Here is an 18,652-nt window from a genome sequence, read left to right on the forward strand (position 1 = left end):
ATAAAAATACATATTGACCCTCACAATAGTTATTGAACATTGACCTTCACAACATGGTACAAAACACTTACTTCACCCACAAGCCCTCGTGATTGAATTTTACAAAATCATGCTTTGCTGTTGTGTATAATTTTGATAACTTGGGTAGTGGGTACAGTAATTTTTAATTAAAGGGCTACATTTACATTTCTAAGAAGGTACAAGAATCATTATTCATTTCTAAATGACATAAAGACTTCTAACATTAAGAAAAACTACAAACAAGTTGTTATAGTACAATATAATGTACTAAGGTGCTTGTTAACGAAAATATATGTACTCTACATTCACATTTTAAAGAAAAAAAATTGTGGAGGATCTATCATATATTTTTGTTCAATCTCATTAAAATCAGATCCCCAATACACGCTTCACGATGTTACGCTATGTGGATCTGAGGACTTCGCATAATGAAATGAAGTGAACGTCACGATAAGATTTTAATGAGATTGATTTTTGTTATGTATAAGAATCTTTGAGTCAAACTAATCTGTTAAGGAAAATTTATATATCAGACTTGAGTCAAACTAATTTGTTAAGGAAAAATAATAAACAAATTTCTAAGAATAATATAAGTCAATAAAATAGACAAAAGCTTGTGGATATGATGATATTCGAATCTTAGATGAAATTTAAAAAAAAATGAAATTCAACAGCGCTCAAGAATCGAGCTATCGAGAATAACAGAAATTATTAAGGAGAAGTTTGTGTCTAATGTCTTTCTGATGTCAGTGACCTGAAGTTTCGAATTAAACTGGACTACCGTTAGTCCAGATAATTGCGCTTTATAATTGTAGTCAGTTTAAGAAAAATATCATTATTATTAATCTGGCTTTTGAGCCTGAGTAAATCAAATTTAATAATGGATAATGATGATAAATTCATTACAAAATATCAAGTTCTAAGAAATTTACCCTTTAGAAAAGAAAACCAGCCGCCATAAAATGATTGTAACGAAATGAGAGTCTTATGGGAAATTGGTGGGTTAATTAATAACAAAAGCGAGAGGGATAATTAATGTTGGAGAAAAAAATCCTTAGAAGTATATTCAATTAATCTAAAAATCTAAACCAATGTTGCTTTAAGCTAAACCGTATTATTAGAATAATTACCGGTACTGCGGAAGAAGATTTCCCGGAAAATAACAATGAGTACTTAAAAAGTACTTTTTCTCCGCATTTTTTTTTACATAATTACAATGGAAGGTTATTCTTGCTTAATTGGAATGTAAACTATTGTAAACAACCATAAAAACTGAATTCACGAAGTCGTAATTAACCTCATTTCCCTTAGAAAATGATGGAGATAACAAAATATCCTTATTTAAAGAAAAACAGTGCTTTCATAACACTAATAGGTCACGAACATAATTATGCTCATAATTACATGAAATTTTATTTACTTGTACGTGACATGATTCATGTGGCAAGAAGCACTATTATCCAGCGTATAAAATTAGGGCTATTATATATATATATATATATATATATATATATATATATATATATATATATATATATATATATATATATATATATATATATATATATATATATTCTAATTTTTTAAGTTTCAATTAAGGATTGACAGCATTTTTTCTGGGGTTTATGCTGTATGAATACAGTATTCAGGCACACAAGTAAATTCCATGAAACGTCCTAGCACTTTTTGGTCATTTGCTGGCTTGTCCTACTAACTTCTGCATTAGTGCAATTGAGTATTTATTCTTAAAGAAATGTAATTGACAGCATACGTTTGTTTAAGAGAACAGCTGATTTTTGTAATGTCATATATCATTGGTTTAATGATGTAGCACTAATCCAATCGGAGCGCAGTATTGAAATAAACAATGACATCATATTTCCTTGCGTGTTATACAAAAAAATGTCAAGTTTCACCTAGACAAAAGACTAGACGAATGGAAATATTATATTAAAGCTGCACTCTACAGGTTTACTGTTTTGACAACTTTTTTATTTTTTGTATTGGAACGAGCCAAATTATGCGAAAATGCATGGAAAACAGCCATATAAGACTGCTGTCAAAAAAATCATATCACAGATTTTCATATTTTTCATATCTAAGTTAAAATATAAAGTTTTATGCATTTTTCTTAAACTATTAGTAACGGTTTTAGTCATAAAACATTTTTCGAATGGAAATATGAAAATCTGCAATCTGATCTTTAGTCAGCAGTCTTATATCATTGGTTTGCAGATATTAACTCAAAAATTGGCTCATTCATAGACAAAAAATAAAAAAAATGTCAAAACATTCAATCTGTGAGAGTGCAACTTTAGAGCTAACATTGTAAACAACTGAATACTTACTCTTAGGCATTGAACACCTTGTTCTCAGGGTTTTCTCGTTTAAAACCTTTTCTGTAAAAGTAAATAAAACAATTTGTTAAAAACATTGAGCTGAAATTTTTCGATGATAAGGTTGACAAAGAAGTTTAAAATCAATAAGCAATTTTTAGCGATTTCGGCGCCATAACTGTAAATATGCAACAGAGCCAGGGGTTGCCACCTTATTCAATGGATAATAATTGCCAGTATGTATGTGTGATAAGGATTTGGAGAAATGTTTAAGTAAGCCCTTTCGGCGTTGTGGTGATTACAAAAAATGTAACAGCCTAGGACACCGCAGATTTCACATTAATGTAACAGAGAATAGTCAAGTATATACACTTAATTAAAATGTTTGGCGCCAAAAAGATTTGAAAAATATATCTCAAACCAACAAATCTGAAGTATAGAAAAATATCCTATAATGAATTATGACTCACTAGGTTATTTAAGAAAAAAACAAAAAAGTTTGGGGAAAATTAATTAAAAGGTAAAAGTGTAACATGACATTTAGGGATGCATTTGTACATTTGTCTTTGATAAAATTATATTCTAGCAACTCTAAAAACAAATGATTTGATAAAAAACATTTTAATACCCTAAACATGAAATGTGAAAACATTTTACCAGCAATAAGGATGGTGTGCCAGTGTCTAGCTGACAGATGGGGCACAATGTGCAGGGAACCAAATATGGGGCGTGGCAGGGAAACAGACTTCTTGTTTGGCCCTTTCCCAAGTTCAATTGGGCCAAAACCCAGCCGTCCATTCTCTCCATCACCCCAGGCGTACACGTAATTGTCTGAAAAAACATTAAATTGACTCTCTTATTCAAAATCAATACATACACTTTTATTAAAAACATAAATTTTGAGTGATAAGCCTTTAACTACTAAGTAAATAATGCATTTATGGAAAATATTAATTACTGGTAACAAGATTGAAACTGTGTATTTAATGGCTGAAAATGCAAAAATATTAAATGATTGGTGAGTGCTAAAAAATTAACTGTTATCTACTATCGTCTCATACGGTAGAAATACTGTGTTTTCTTCACCTTTATTTAAAAATAAACTCGGTTTCTTTAATAAGAATCATTATTTTCGATATGCATTCACCCTTTAATGTATATTAAAACATTTGTATTAAATGTAGTTCATCTTATTTGGGAGTAAAAGCGCATCTTTAAATTGAACAATTTTTTTTAACAAGATGACTGAAAATGGGAGCCAAAGATTTTTCACAGTCAAAGGGAAATAACTCTATAAATTGTTAAGTAAAAAATATAGGACTTGTTACATACAAGCTTATTTTCTCTTTTGGTGTACCAAGCTCATTTAAAAAAAAAATGAAGTTCTGGCCTGCCTTTATGAAAGTTTGTGCAAGGCAATGGCAAAGCTCTGACAAATCCTGGATGTTATTGTTGTTTAGGTTGTTTAGTATTTAAAAAAAATGCTAAAAATGCCATAGTAGTATTTTTTTCAGTTTTTCAGAAGCTGATATTATTTAGATGAATTTTTATCACTAAATATAAATTTCTCAATATTTATTCTCTCCTAAAAGTTACTAAATAAATTATTTAAATTGTACACCTATCACTTGGTAATATTTATTAGTTTTGACAGAAATGCTTTCCTCGATAATATAATATTGTATATTAATAACTTTCTCAGAACAATTTTTGCTAAAATATTCTGAAGGTTTACGCCGTCACCAGACAAAACCAATTTCATTCCTTACAATTTTACACTTTTATACTTTTATATTCCTGATTACTAAATCATATTGTTTGTCTGACATTGGCAAAATTACCGTAAACGTCCTATTAAACATGCATGCCCTGAAAGATGCGCATCCACTGACATACATGTATAAACTTGTACACAATGACAATGCGATAAAATGATCAAAAGTTGTGTATTTATATTTTGAAACCATGTGTTCACTGGACCATTTTATTGACCTAAACTACAGGGTATGTATACAGTCCACTAATATTGGTCATTATTTTATGTCCTTGACTTAAATTTAGGTGATTTTAAACAGTAGCTAAATGGGTAAAAAGAATTTTTTTTAGTGCCCAGGGTCCTCAAAAAGCAATCATGACCTGCATATCTAATAGGACATAAAATTATACGGGAGGCCACAATGAATAAATAAATTATTTGTCATTTCCTCACCAACATTTTTAGCCTTGAATAGGTTTTCATTTTGTTTTTAATTCCTACCTACCCCTAAACCTTTAATTGATTAAAATCAAACAAATGAAAATATATATTTCTGATGGCATTAAAAAACTTATAGGGTTGGGGCAAAAAATTAGGGTAGGTCGGGAAAACCAGAAACAAATATATTTATTTTTTATGCCATACAAACAAGTTCCTACCACTAGTAGAAGCCACGGTGAATCCATCCCCGCACGTGACCTTTTCTACCCGATGGTTAGCCAGGGCGTTTGAGACACGGCAGATACCCGAGTGTGATTTGAAATCTCCAGAACCAAGTTGGCCATTTTTATTACAACCAAACGTGTGCAGGTGCCCACAGACTGGAAAATAATCATCGTTATTAAACATGAGTCCGAAATCATCTAACTCAATTGAAACTGTTGAGACAAACCATGTCTGCAAGAGGTAACCAGTCTGTTAAAAATCATTAATGAAGCACTAGCCTCAATTTCTCAAACAACCTAATAAAACAAAAATGATAAAGGCTCAGCACACTCTTTGTGTTTATTATGAACTATGTATTCCATTCGTATACTCTCATTTTAGAGATTCTTTAGTATAAATGTTGAAATACTCTCCTTTTAGAGATTATGTTAGTATAAATCTTGAAATGCTATTCTTTTGGCGGTGTTGAAAATAAATATAAATTGTGTTAAACTCTCCTGTTTAAGAATTTTTAGTCTTTGAAAGGATGTTTATCCTACATAATCCCATTCAAGTAGTTTTGGTTATGTTAAATTAAGTTCATGTAAGAAATTTAGCTTGATATTTTTGAGAAATTGAGGCCATGCCATTACATAGGCCTGAAGGAAAGTCTGGAGCACTTTGGAGCGATTTTATACAGTACGATAGTCAAAGAAGTAAAATAAAACACTATTCTATTCCTTTTCTGTTTAATCATCAGTTTAGCACAAGACAGTTGTTACTCCATATAAAGATAGAAGAGCTCCATCTGTTATGTGCTGAAGCCCTTGAAGTAGTCTTCAACACTGTACATGAACCTACAATGACGGCCATAACATTACATACTGTCAATCATTATTGAATGGTTGTTTACGGCATCTCTTGTAAGAACATTTGCCTTACAGTATAAGTGGGCTGGGGTGGGAAATTTCTTCAGAAAAGTATACATATATTCAGGGGAAGTTTTTCTAATGCTTTAAAAGTTGCCTTGTTCACTTCCTGTCAATCACTTCTGAATGGTTGTTTCTGACCGCACTTGTTCAATCACTAGTCTCATCATTGTCCTTACCAAAGGCAAAGATTTCATAAAAATATCAATTATTTTTTATGTTGTTCTTTGCTTTTTTTACTTACTGTCAATAACTGCTGAATGGTTGTTTCTGAACGCTCTTGTTGGATCATCAAGTTTCATAAGTGGTTGTTACAAGGGCAAATATTTCAGAAAAGTATCCATACATTTTTATGTTGAAATTTACTTTGTGTACCAACTGTCAGTAACTGCTAAATGGATGTTTCTGACCGCTCTTGTTAGATCAACTAGTCTAATAAGTGGTCGTAACAAGGGCAAAGATGTCAGAAAAATATCCATTATTTTTTATGTTGTTCTTTACTTTGTTTACTTACTGTCAATAACCGCTGAATGGTTGTTTCCGGCTGCTATTGTTTGAACATTCAGCCTCATTAAAGGTCGCACCAGGGCAAAGTGAAGCTTACACGGAATGTCATACACCTGGGGAAAGATATAACAATGAAATCTAATTCCTTTGATAGTTTAGGCAGCAAACCTATAATAAGTGTGGGGGGGGGAATAAGGAAGTTTCAAACACCTCAAAAGAAAACAGCACGTAAGTAGTATATATGGTATCTTGATTCACAAATTAATTTAAAAATACCCTAAGGTATATAATGAAACTCTGCCACTAATTAATTCTCTATGATGAAATGTCTAAAGATAATTTTTCTAACTTCGTAACATCTTTCTTGAGACTTCTCAACAAAGAAAAAACTCTTATTAGTCCACGAGTTCTGAAAACCGTGGAATATGAAATAAAAGTCCAGCATACCTTCGGTTTATGCTTCTTAATGCCATAGATGTTGGCGTTGAAGCCGAGTTTGTTGTGCTCATTACTTCCCGCTGCTAACACGCGCCCAGACTGGGTGAGCAGAAATGTACTCTCCGAGCCCGCGTACACATGCTTTATGTGATGGGTGGATGGAAAACTGACCTAAGGGATAAAGAATTCTGGGTTAAAGCAGATTTTGAACTCCTTCTGGGTAATATTTTCAAATGTTACCAATGATTAAAATTTCCTACATTTTTAAAGGGTTCAGACACCCAAAAAGTTATGTGAAATGTGAGGAAAATGCTTATGTCAATATTAAAACATCTGTCATCAAAAGATCGAATTTACACTCTCTCACATGTTTACCTTTTGTGGAACTGTGCAATCATCCTCAGACCCTTGTCCAAGCCGACCTATTGACATATCGAGTGGTTTTAGTACAAAAAAATCGAATCTTATCATGTTATATACATAATGCTAATCGTCATTCAAATTTGAAAAAATGCTAATGAGCAAAGCAGATGCTCGCCTGTATGTTCATATTTGGCATTCCTACGCATGTACACATTGTCACTTATATTATTTGTAAAAGTTTCATGTAATCAACCAGTTGTCAATCAAAGAATCTATATAAAAGCACATGTTTGCATTGCCAAGTGGATTAACTAAAAAACCTCGCCAAATGATCTCAACAAGTAATTGCTTTTGCAACTGGTCAATTACCATGAATGTTAAGTTAAGAGTTATGGTCAATAAGAGCTCTTGCATAACTTTTTCCAATTATCAAGGGGCACAACTTGAAAATCCCTTCAGCTAGAGTTATGATCTTATAAATTCATGTGAAAATATAAAAAGTCTTATGACTTACTGCTTAATCTGTTTTCATTAATACTGCAACAACGAAAGCAACACCAAAGCTTAGCTAAGGCTAAGACAATCATTCGAACATTTCTTAAAAAGAGGCGAGCTAAAAATTGATTATTGATTATTTTTCCAAAAATGCAAGTAAACCATGTTTTATTTACCTAAACTTAAATACAGTTTCTGAAAGTGCACCTCATAACCCCTACCAGGTAACCAGACTAGATTAAGAAGCTGATAAAATGACCATCTTAATTTCATTCCATACCAAATTCTCCACAGCCCCATGTATACACATCTCCGTTCTTGGTCAAGGCAACAACATGGTTGTCCCCACATATGATCTCCTGTACTGGGAGGTTTGCAAATGTCTCCACACACACAGGGGAGGTAACCTCATCACTATCTGTCTCCATTCCAAGACAACCGTAGAAGTTGGAACCGAATGTGTATACCTGACCTTCATCTGAAAAAAGTTAATTTCTTGCAGTAATCAGGTTGGATATACTTGTATGCTTGCTTTATTTCGATCACACCCACTTTTATTCTCAAAAATACCTGTATTCGCATCCTGAAATGTCAAGAAGACAAATCGTTTTTTGAAAAATATTTAATTCCAGATGATATATAATTTTGTTTTCCATGTAACCTAATGACATTAATGCTCAAAGAACTCATTAGTAAGACAGACCATGAAATCCACCTTGCCTGCAATATATCTGCCCAATAAACCTTAGCGGAAAACACAGATACCCACCAGTAAGACAAATGTTAAAATAATCCCCTCACTCGGCCTGCATGATCCCATCCCTCCATATCATATGCTTGGACTTTATTTGGGGTCTTGTATAAGACATAAAGCTACAATTCTATAAACTATACAGTATAACACAGCTATACTCACCTGTTAGACAGTGAAATCTTCCCCACACTCTGCTTGCATGATCCCATCCCTCCGTATTATATGCTTGGACTTTATTTGGGGTCTTGTATGAGGCATTAAGCTAATAATTCTATAAACCTTACAGTATAACACAGCTTTACTTACCAGTTAGACAGACAGTGAAATCTTCCCCACACTCTGCCTGTACAATCCCCACCCCTTCAAATGCTTCTACTTTCTTCGGGGTCTTGTAGGAGGCTGTGTTACCGTGGCCCAACTGCCCAACTATCTTACTCCCTCCCTGCACATTCTGCCAGAAAAACAAATTTAAAAATAGTTAGATAATGTCAATGGTTAGCATTGCTAGTTGTGGGCTATGACCAATTTGAAGTTGAGGTTCAACTGTTTTTTAATTAAGGATTGATTCTCAATTTTCCTGCATTCATGCAGTATGCGGCTCAGCCATGATTTTTCACAAGTGATTCCATTTATTCTTTTACATGGACAAACTACTGTTTTCAGTGGGGTTTTTTTGGTTCTTTTTTGGGCCAAAATTCGGCACCATTCCCCTCCTAAATAAGCAAATATATTTCCCCTTCCCAGGTAAAAAAACCCTTGACAAAAAGAATATTTATTTTTTTTAAATTTGACGAGCATTGAGCTCTAAACATTTCGCAAATGTAGCAATAAAATGCAATTCATGAATATGTTGGTAGGTTTGAAAACAAGTTGAACATTAATTTAATGAATCATGTTAGAATTTCCCCTTTTGCCTAGACAAAACTATTTTCCACTACCAAAGGGCCCCACCCCCATTCCCTTAAAAGTTGAAGGAATAAGAACACTGAGTAAGTAACACAGGGGAGAGAAGCAAACTTTTTCTTTTTTCTTAGCCTATGTATACTATACACTGATACTGTCCCCTATGGTCAGTAAGAATACGTACAGCCCATGTATAGAGTTCTTTCTCCATGGTAACAACAGCAAAGTGACTGTGACCTGCGGACACCTGGGCAGCACTGCGGCCCTTCACAAAAATGTCCTGTTTCTGGGGCGTCATACGTCCACCTCCCCACTGGTAAACCTGTAGGAAAAGTTAACAATTGTTAATAAAGCAATAAAGTGAATGTGACTGGTTGACCACTGGGCCCTTGTTTCTCCTACAACTTTAAGTCCCTTATAACAGAATCAAGCTCTGCACACTATTTGTGTGTTCATATAAATAATGGGTAGATTGTTCAAATCTTTATTTAAGTTAACAACTTTGTTAACATCATCAGTGTTAACTTTGAAATAGATACTGCTCTGGATGTTTAATTGATACACTTTTAATCAGCTGTATTTCTTACAAAGATTTGGGACAAATATTTCAGCTGTATTCATTTATATTTAAATATGTAAGCACATTATCATATATTTCACGTTTACAAGTTAACAACGATGCGGTGAATCATGTTGTTAACCTTAACAAAGTCCTTAACAATCAGCTCTTTGAGTAACATTCTCATTTCAAAGAGTTTTCGAGAATTTTAAAGGAGATACCTTTTAGATAGTAATGAAAGAGTATTTATTATTATTCAAAATCAAGTTGGAGGAAGTTATTTTTGTTAAATGAAAATTTACACATTAGACATTATGAGAAAGTTGTGCCAGGCATTATTTGAACTGTACAAAGATTACTTCATGTCTATCATAAATCCTTAAATGAAAATTTTATAGAGATTATTTGCGTTAAATTGCTAAAATAAGATCAAAGGTGTCTTACGGCTATTCCATTCAAACATATAACCACCCGGGTAAGGCAATTATAAATTATACCACCCCCACCCCCATAGAACAAATTTACCCTTTTGGGGTCCAACTTGGCTAAAAAAGACACCCACCCATATACTGAGAAAATAATTGCCTTCCCCCCAAGGGTTATATGTTTTACTGGAATAGCCCTTCGTTCAAAGCCTTGTTTTAATATCTGTTACCCTCTTAGGGCGTTTTTGTTTTGTTGATACCAAACTTGTTTAAGTTTTTGTTTCTAAGTTTCGGCCCTTTGGGAACCCGATTTGAAAAATTTGCTCTGAGTAACAAATGAATGGTTCTGTGTTCTGCTTCAATAACATGGCGTAGTTTCTGCATGTAGCCATTACTTCTAAATTTCTTCAAAATTATGATACAGCAGATGGTTGTTTGCCGCTTTTAACTAACTGGTGTTTTGTGTTGCATCACTGTCCACCATGTATTGTTTTTTTCAAAGTGAACTGGTTTTCAGATGGAACGAAACTGCATCCAGAGTCAGTTTTGACAGTTTCAAAAAAAACAGTTTCAGTTTTCGTAAAACAAATGATAAAATTGGTTTTCATAACATTTGAAACTGTCATAACAAATACACAGTTTGTGAAGCCAATATAAAACCAAAACTATTTTATATCCAACAAACACGTCCTTAATCATCCACATACCTCTGTGACTTTTGACTTGACCACTGGTACCACAGTTTGTTCCGAGACCGAGACAGAGGTCAGGATTCTCGCCCGCCTGGATCCAGTGTTCAGCTCATATACCCGTCTCTCATATACACTTTAAGATATATTGGACTTTGTAGTGAGATATCATTAAATTCCTCATCACTTCAATTTTGATAATTCTTAACTGACTTAGTATATTCTAATTTATTTTAGCTTGATTGTGATGGAAGCTGAGCTTATAGAATCACTCATGAGTCTGTTTCCTGGGCAGAAACCAGTACTGTGTCCTTTTTGAGAGGTCATGAGAAAGTACCCCTAGTTGGGATCAAACCTACAACCTCTTGGGTAAGGGGCGGACACCTATACCTCTAGATCACTCTCATCTCCTTAACTAACTTAAATAATGTTATATTTTATACTATCGTAAATGATGTCACCATCATGCAATAATTTTATATAATATATTTTCAATATATAACTATTGTTATAACTAATGATGTGAAGTCATAAATGAATAACATTGAAAATGTGCGTGCATAATGTATTAAATAATGGAAATCATCAAATTAGTATAAATAATATAATATATCACATTCAGTGACACAGATCGAAATTAGCATAAGCCCACAAGCCCTGAACAGGTTAAATGTTTTCTGGGCTTGCTCAAATTCTGGATTTTATATAACAGGGCTTGTTCAAAAATTTGATGCCAAGCAATAATATAAGAATTTGGGCATGTTCATACAAAAGTCTAATTTTGAAGACTGATCATTCAATAGAACACAGAAATTATTAAACTTATTTACTAAAATTAATATTAAACTTGCCAAGGCTGGTTTTAAAAACTAAATAAGGTAACAGTTTATATATTTTGCAGATGTATTGAAGTTATTATATTTCTTGATTATGATTACCTAAATTGGACGAAATCTGCTCAACAAATTCTACAAATACTGTATATATCATTTTATCCAGTATATCATGTAAGAAAGTAATTTTCATCAAGATTTTCCAGAAAAATAAAGTCTTAAATTTCAACATACAGCCTTTCCTTTAAAACATCACTGTCAATGATTTCTTGTGCAGTTGGACGGCTTCGCTGCTCCTTAAAAAATAAAACATCGAAAATGAGAATACATTTCTAATGCCACAATTTACTTGTAAGCCTAAAGTTATACTAGATGCAAGTACAAAACTCTCACAGATTGACAGTTTGGACGTTTCTTATCATTTTTGTCTCAGAATCAGCTGATTTGGGCATCAATTCAGTCATTTAATATAACTAACAAAAGAACAGATCTCAATTGTTTGGAAAAAACTGCAGAAACACTAATTTTTCTAAAATTGTTAGTAATACTTTTAGCCATAAAACATCAATTTTTGAAAGGAAATATGAAAAACTGCGATCTGATCTTTTGTCATATTAAAGATATATATGACTGGTTTCCAGACATTTATGCAAAAATTGACTCATTCAAAGACAAAAAAAAAGGGGGGTTTAATCTGTCAATCTGTGAGAGTGCAGCTTTAAATGAAACCATAATAGTATGGTGTCAGCAGGCGTCAAAAAATTACATTACCAGGGTGAGGAAAACGCATGATTTGTCACCACGGGTCACAATGGATGATAACAATCAAGTGACGTTAATTTCTGAATTACTTTTTTTTACAGAAAAGATATGATAATATTTATTAGCCTATAAAAGTTTTAAGATATTTTCTGCTTCAACAACTGTGAGATACTTTAGATTTGCTTGTATGATGCAATCCTTGGCCAAAACAACAGCCATGCATCATTCTACAAAATTTCGTCAAGTTGAAATTTTGGCAATGACTACTGACGAGAGAGCTTGCCTATTTGTGAATCCAATTTTTTTAACACCAGTATATTTGTTTGAAGATTACCAACCTTTTTGAGCATTTTCTCCACCAGTTTTCTGATCTCTGGGGAGTAAGCGGCATCAATGCTAATAGGTGTGCCGCATACAATCTCATAGGCTAGCTGAAGTTTGTTCTGCAAAGAAAAACATCAATTGTATGCATTATTTACAAGTATGTGTTATAATATTGCAACTGTTATTGGATTTTGACTTTACATAACAAACTATTGTTTTAAAAAGTTTTAAGTTTTGTGTTAAGTCAGTTCAGTGAAAACAAAGTCAGTTGAAAAGTCAGTTGTAATGTTAGCTGTTCACAGTGAACTGGCACCGTGGACTTCAGTTCCAAAGAAAGTACTTGATAATGTGAGCAGCTCAGAGAGAACATAGCTCAGTGTACTTACAGTTCCAAAGAAAGTCCTTGATAATGTGAGCAGCTCAGAGAGAACACAGCTCAGTGTACTTACAGCCCCAAGGAAAGTCCTTGATAATGTAAGCGGCTCAGAAAGAACACAGCTCAGTGTACTTACAGTTCCAAAGAAAGTACTTGATAATGTGAGCCGCTCAGAGAGAACACAGCTCAGTGTACTTACAGTTCCAAGAGAAGTCCTTGATCATGAGAGCAGCTCAGAGAGAACACAGCTCAGTGTACTTACAGCCCCAAGGAAAGTCCTTGATCATAAGAGCAGCTCAGAGAGAACACAGCTCAGTGTACTAACAGTTCCAAGAAAAGTACTTGATAATGTGAGCAGCTCAGAGAGAACACAGCTCAGTGTACGTACAGCTCCAAGGAAAGTCCTTGATAATGTGAGCAGCTCAGAGAGAACACAGCTCAGTGTACTTACAGCTCCAAGGAAAGTCCTTGATAATGTGAGCAGCTCAGAGAGAACACAGCCAAGTGTACTTACAGCTCCAAGGAAAGTCCATGATAATGTGAGCAGCTCAGAGAGAACACAGCTCAGTGTACTTACAATTCCAAGGAAAGTTCTTGATAATGTGAGCAGCTCAGAGAGAACACAGCTCAGTGTACTTACAGCTCCAAGTAAAGTCCTTGATAATGTGAGCAGCTCAGAGAGAACACAGCCCAGTGTACTTACAGTTCCAAGAAAAGTCCTTGATAATGTGAGCAGCTCAGAGAGAACACAGCTCAGTGTACTTACAGATCCAAGGAAAGTCCTTGATAATGTGAGCAGTTCAGAGAGAACACAGCCCAGTGTACCACAGTTCCAAGGAAAGTCCTTGATAATGTGAACAGCTCAGAGAACACAGCCTATTGTACTTACAGCCCCAAGGAAAGTCCTTAATAATGTGAAGAGTTAAGAGAGAACAAAGTCCAGTGTACTTACAGTTCCAAGGAAAGTCCTTGATAATGTGAAGAGTTCAGAGAGAACACAGTCCAGTGTACTTACAGTTCCAAGGAAAGTCCTTGATAATGTGAGCAGTTCAGAGAGAACACAGCTTAGTGTACTTACAGTTCCACGGAAAGTTCTTGATAATGTGAGCAGCTCAGAGAGAACACAGCCCAGTGTACTTACAGTCCCAAGGAAAGTCCTTGATAATGTGAGCAGTTCAGAGAGAACACAGCCCATTGTACTTACAGTCCCAAGGAAAGTCCTTGATAATGTGAGCAGCTCAGAGAGGACACAGCCGAGGGACCAGACGTCTGTCTTGTAGTCATACCTGGTAAACAGATGGATGTAATGTATGAAAAATACAACCATTTGTCAAATGTAAAGTAAAGCAAACAACGCCTTAACTACTTAATTTATGTAACAAACACACATACAGTACAGTTAAAAGGTATAATTTTCAAAAAAGGTAAAATAGTTGCCCTTTATAACTCAAAAACTCTCATATTAAAATATTGGTTAGAAAACTTATCTTACTCAAGGCAATATATAGTGATAAGTATTTTACGTTTGAACTTACTTGTCACCTTTCATAAGCTCTGGAGACATGTACAACGGAGTGCCAACAACCTAAAAAAAACGTTTAAGTTTAATATACAACAATACTAGTGAATAATACCTCTGGCCCCTATATCAGGAAAATACTTCAGTCAAATCTCAATCTCAGTCTCAACTCATTTTTCCACATTACAGTATGTCATTATTAAAAATTACTAATCTTTTACTATTTTTAAAAGCACATTCTCTCATACATTATGTTGATTAACATAATTGCTCAATATTCTAAAAAAATATATATTTCTACAGCACAAAATGTACTTGAGTAAAACTCAAAAATAGTAAATTGGACTCAAGTAAAGTTTTTGCTCTCTTTTTTTTCTATAAAATATTGACCAATTTTTTAATCAACATAATGAATGAGAGAATGCGATTTTAAAAAGGGTAAAACATTTACAATTTTGAATCATATTGTGCTGTAATTTGATAAAAAGAGTTGAGACTGAAATTGAGATTTGACTTGATATTTTTCGTGATATTGGGGCCTGGTATTGTTTGATTGAAAAAGGCTTAGCTTAACATGAATCAAAATACAATATAGTGGATGAGATTTACAATTATTTTATATGTCATTTCAATACAAAAAAGTAACAATGGTAGAAATATGTCACATCATTCATGAAGTATATCTAGTTCTCTGGCTTTGGTATTATTTAACCATTTATTATTGTGTACACATGGTAAATATTTATATTATAATGAATAATTGGGGTATGACAAGCATTATTTGGTTTAATATAGAAACTATGACATCGGCAAACAATATGACATCATATTTTCTTGTTACTAAAATAGAACTACGATTCTCATGGAGTGATGAGTATTAAAAGTATTTTGTGTGAAACATACCGTATTTGACATAATGCCAAAAACACACTGATAATTCAAAAATTAACTTTCAGATCAATTTCTGCTTGTTACGTTTCATTCCTCTACTTACTGTCTCTGCTTGCTGCGACTTGGACTCCAGGACTTTGGAGATTCCGAAGTCCCCAAGTTTCAACAGATCAGACTTTGTCATGAAGATGTTCAAACACTTCACATCTCTGAAGAAACAATACACAACTGTTTTGTTAATGTATATGTAACCATGTCCATGAAAATTATATAGGCTGTATGACAATAAAAGTTCACTTCAACATCAATATTATTAAAGAAATGTTGTTCTTCACTAAACAAATTAACTAAAGTGCTGGTTGTCTGGTTGGCAGAGTGGTAAGCACACTTGCTTCTCAGCAAGGCATCCTTGATTCAATTTCCAGTCTGGGTATATGTGTTCTTGGTTTGTTGTCACCAAACTGAACAAGTGGGTTTCCTTCGCGTTTTACGGTTTCCCCCACAACACAAGACCACAGTCTCATTTAACATTGTGCCAAAAAGAGTGACTTATATAATGTTATAATAACTTGTTTCACGAACATTGTTAAATACTTAAGTTTAAACAAAAGAGTTATGCTAAAGACACATGAAATAATAAAATACTGATTTGTGTTTTAAAAATTTGAGTATAAGACATTAAAAGCAAGAAGTTAACTTATAAATATAATATGCTGCTCAAGGCTAAAAGAAATAAAAAAAGCAATAAAACAATACTAAACAAGGCCAATATGATATATGTACCTGTGTATTATTCCATTTTCATGGCAGTGGGCTAAAGCTGATGCCAGTTGAAACAAATACCACTTCACGACCTGTAAGTGAAATATTATGAATTTCCAGACTTGTACTTTAAGAATGATTCATTTTGCTGTGCACACCAAGTCCTATATTCCTTTTTTCCTTTGGGACCCATTTAAAATTATTCCGTTAATATCATATTAGATGCACATGCCCAATACAATTTGTTCCAATTAAAAGCATTACATTGGCGGCATTTGTTACTCAGGCTCCTTATGTCACATGTAAAAGCTGCACCCTCACGGATTGAACGTTTAGACAAGTTTTTTTTATATTTTGTCCTGGAAAGGGCCAATTAATGCAAAAATACATGGAAACCAGTGATATAAGACTGCTGACAAAATATCAGATCACAGATTTTCATATTTAAGGTCAAAAATGATGTTTTATGCATTTTTCTTAAACTGTTAGTAACGGTTTTAGCCATAAAACATAACTTTTTGAGCGAAATATGAAAAACGGTAATCTGATCTTTGGTCAGCAGCCTTTTATCACTGGTTTGCAGAGATTTACCATAAAAATTGGCTCATTCCAAGACAAAACATAAAAAAGTAGTCAAAACGGTAAATCTGTGAGAGTGCAGTTTTAAGTAAACCATTTTATTGATTTACATAACCTGAGGTTTATATAGTTAGACAGTAGCAGATACTGATAGCTAATTGGTAATTGTGATAAGCAAAGTCAGTACTTCGTAACTTGATATTTATGACTCTAGACATGACTGATCATGCATTAACCAGTTTTTTAAAAAAATGTTCTAATTCAGTGCATCAAGTTCTTAAAAAGAAGAGCACGTCTAATAGGACATTTAGAGTATGTCTTGAAATATAAAGCTGACATGAAAAAAGAAAGACTGAATTACCTCTTCTTCAAAGGGCTGCTCCTGTTGATCAATCTTATCAGACAGTGTGCCACCTTAAATGAAATATTATAAAGCATCAAAATAAGCTTTTAATACAGGTTTCACAAACCAACTATCAAAGATATTTGTTCAGTTAGTTGAATGTGCATTATAACCTTACATATATTTTTTAACAAAGAAATAGCCATGAAGTAGCCATGAAATAGCCATGAAAACTGATAAAATTCTCCAAAAACTTAAATTAGGCCACATTTAGTTTGTTGGCTGCAAATCTACTGTAACTAAATGAAAAAAAAACACATAACCACCAGATAGGCTAGCTAAAAATTGTAGGTATTTTTGTGAGTGAGCTGAACAATACATTTATTAATTGTGGCCTCATTGCATATGTAATTTATAATTTACCATTTATTTATACAGTAATGAATAATATGACAAACAAGTATGTTTTATCAATCGTACCATTAGCATACTCAAGCTCAATGAGCAATGTGCTGCCATCCATGAAATGGTTGTAGTATGTGACGATGTTAGCATGGTTGAGCAGGAAGAGAATATCTATCTCATTGTTGGCATCTCGGCACTCCTTCTCCCCGAGTCTCGCCATGTTAATCTCCTTCCATACCACTAGACTGTTATCCTAAATGTATAAATCAGGAAAAAAAAATCAATAAAGAGGGTTCCCTATGCTCACACGTAAAAGAAGTCCCATTTTACGCTCTTGACTGACAGTTGAAAAAGGAGACATCTTTTGAACCCGAGTGTGATAAATAGATATCCCACAACTATTCTCAAAGGGCCAGGTGCTAAAAAGGCTATACTTCTTATGATATTGTGGCCGACTCGAGATTGGGTTGTACTTCTATGAGGGATAAAACTGAAAAAACAAAGCCAAGCGCCAAGATGTTTTCCAATTTATTTCATTTATCCAAATAATAAATTGGATCAAGAAGCATGAACATGTATCAATTAAGTACATGTACATGCATTGTAAGACTATTAAAGATCTGCATTTTGACAGGGCGAACACATTTAACTGGAACCGGGCTTTTGTACAAATTTCAACCATTGCATGTTCAAAAGGAGTCATTTTACTCAATGAACTATTAAAGTTGCAATTCTGTCACCAAACAACAGTGTACAGAAAACATAAGTCAACATACAGTATATATATAAAAAAATCCATTAAATGAATTAATTAAACAACCTCAGTTTTCTTGTACAAATTTGCCTCCGCAAACGCCCCAGCACCAAGGGTTCTAACAAATATGTAGGACGTCTCCAACCCTCCCTCTGGTGGCGGGAGGGGAATATTATCTTCGTTGCCAAAATTTACGTCCGTCGCCATTTGTAAACAAACTTGTTTTTTTCTCCCAGCTGCTACACTGGCAAACCAAGTTTGTGAAGCGGCAGCCGGGTTAAAGC

At 33.7% G+C, this 18,652-nt stretch overlaps 1 protein-coding gene across 5 annotated transcripts in view; it reads right to left on the reverse strand.

The window, feature by feature from the left end:
- LOC128209615 (serine/threonine-protein kinase Nek9-like) overlaps positions 1–18,575 on the reverse strand; it is a 32,119-nt gene extending 13,544 nt beyond the window's left edge. For 4 of the 5 annotated variants that reach the window (XM_052913721.1, XM_052913720.1, XM_052913719.1 and 1 more), the window contains exons 1-19: positions 18,435–18,565; positions 17,690–17,867; positions 17,228–17,280; positions 16,309–16,379; positions 15,629–15,734; positions 14,651–14,700; positions 14,320–14,401; positions 12,754–12,858; positions 11,888–11,949; positions 10,839–10,956; positions 9,332–9,469; positions 8,551–8,695; positions 7,771–7,968; positions 7,008–7,054; positions 6,642–6,803; positions 6,202–6,307; positions 4,773–4,934; positions 3,015–3,188; positions 2,370–2,420 (exon numbers count right to left, since the gene is read on the reverse strand). In XM_052913721.1, coding sequence (XP_052769681.1) covers positions 2,370–2,420; positions 3,015–3,188; positions 4,773–4,934; positions 6,202–6,307; positions 6,642–6,803; positions 7,008–7,054; positions 7,771–7,968; positions 8,551–8,695; positions 9,332–9,469; positions 10,839–10,956; positions 11,888–11,949; positions 12,754–12,858; positions 14,320–14,401; positions 14,651–14,700; positions 15,629–15,734; positions 16,309–16,379; positions 17,228–17,280; positions 17,690–17,834 — 1,975 coding nt within the window. In that variant the 5' untranslated portion in view covers positions 17,835–17,867; positions 18,435–18,565. Of the gene's footprint in view, positions 1–2,369; positions 2,421–3,014; positions 3,189–4,772; positions 4,935–6,201; positions 6,308–6,641; positions 6,804–7,007; positions 7,055–7,770; positions 7,969–8,550; positions 8,696–9,331; positions 9,470–10,838; positions 10,957–11,887; positions 11,950–12,753; positions 12,859–14,319; positions 14,402–14,650; positions 14,701–15,628; positions 15,735–16,308; positions 16,380–17,227; positions 17,281–17,689; positions 17,868–18,434 lie in introns of all 5 variants that reach the window. The other variant, XM_052913717.1, reaches the window with a different exon arrangement.
- Between the last annotated feature and the right edge of the window lie 77 nt (positions 18,576–18,652).

This window comes from Mya arenaria, chromosome 11, assembly GCF_026914265.1.
Source record: "Mya arenaria isolate MELC-2E11 chromosome 11, ASM2691426v1".
NCBI classification, from domain to species: domain Eukaryota; kingdom Metazoa; phylum Mollusca; class Bivalvia; order Myida; family Myidae; genus Mya; species Mya arenaria.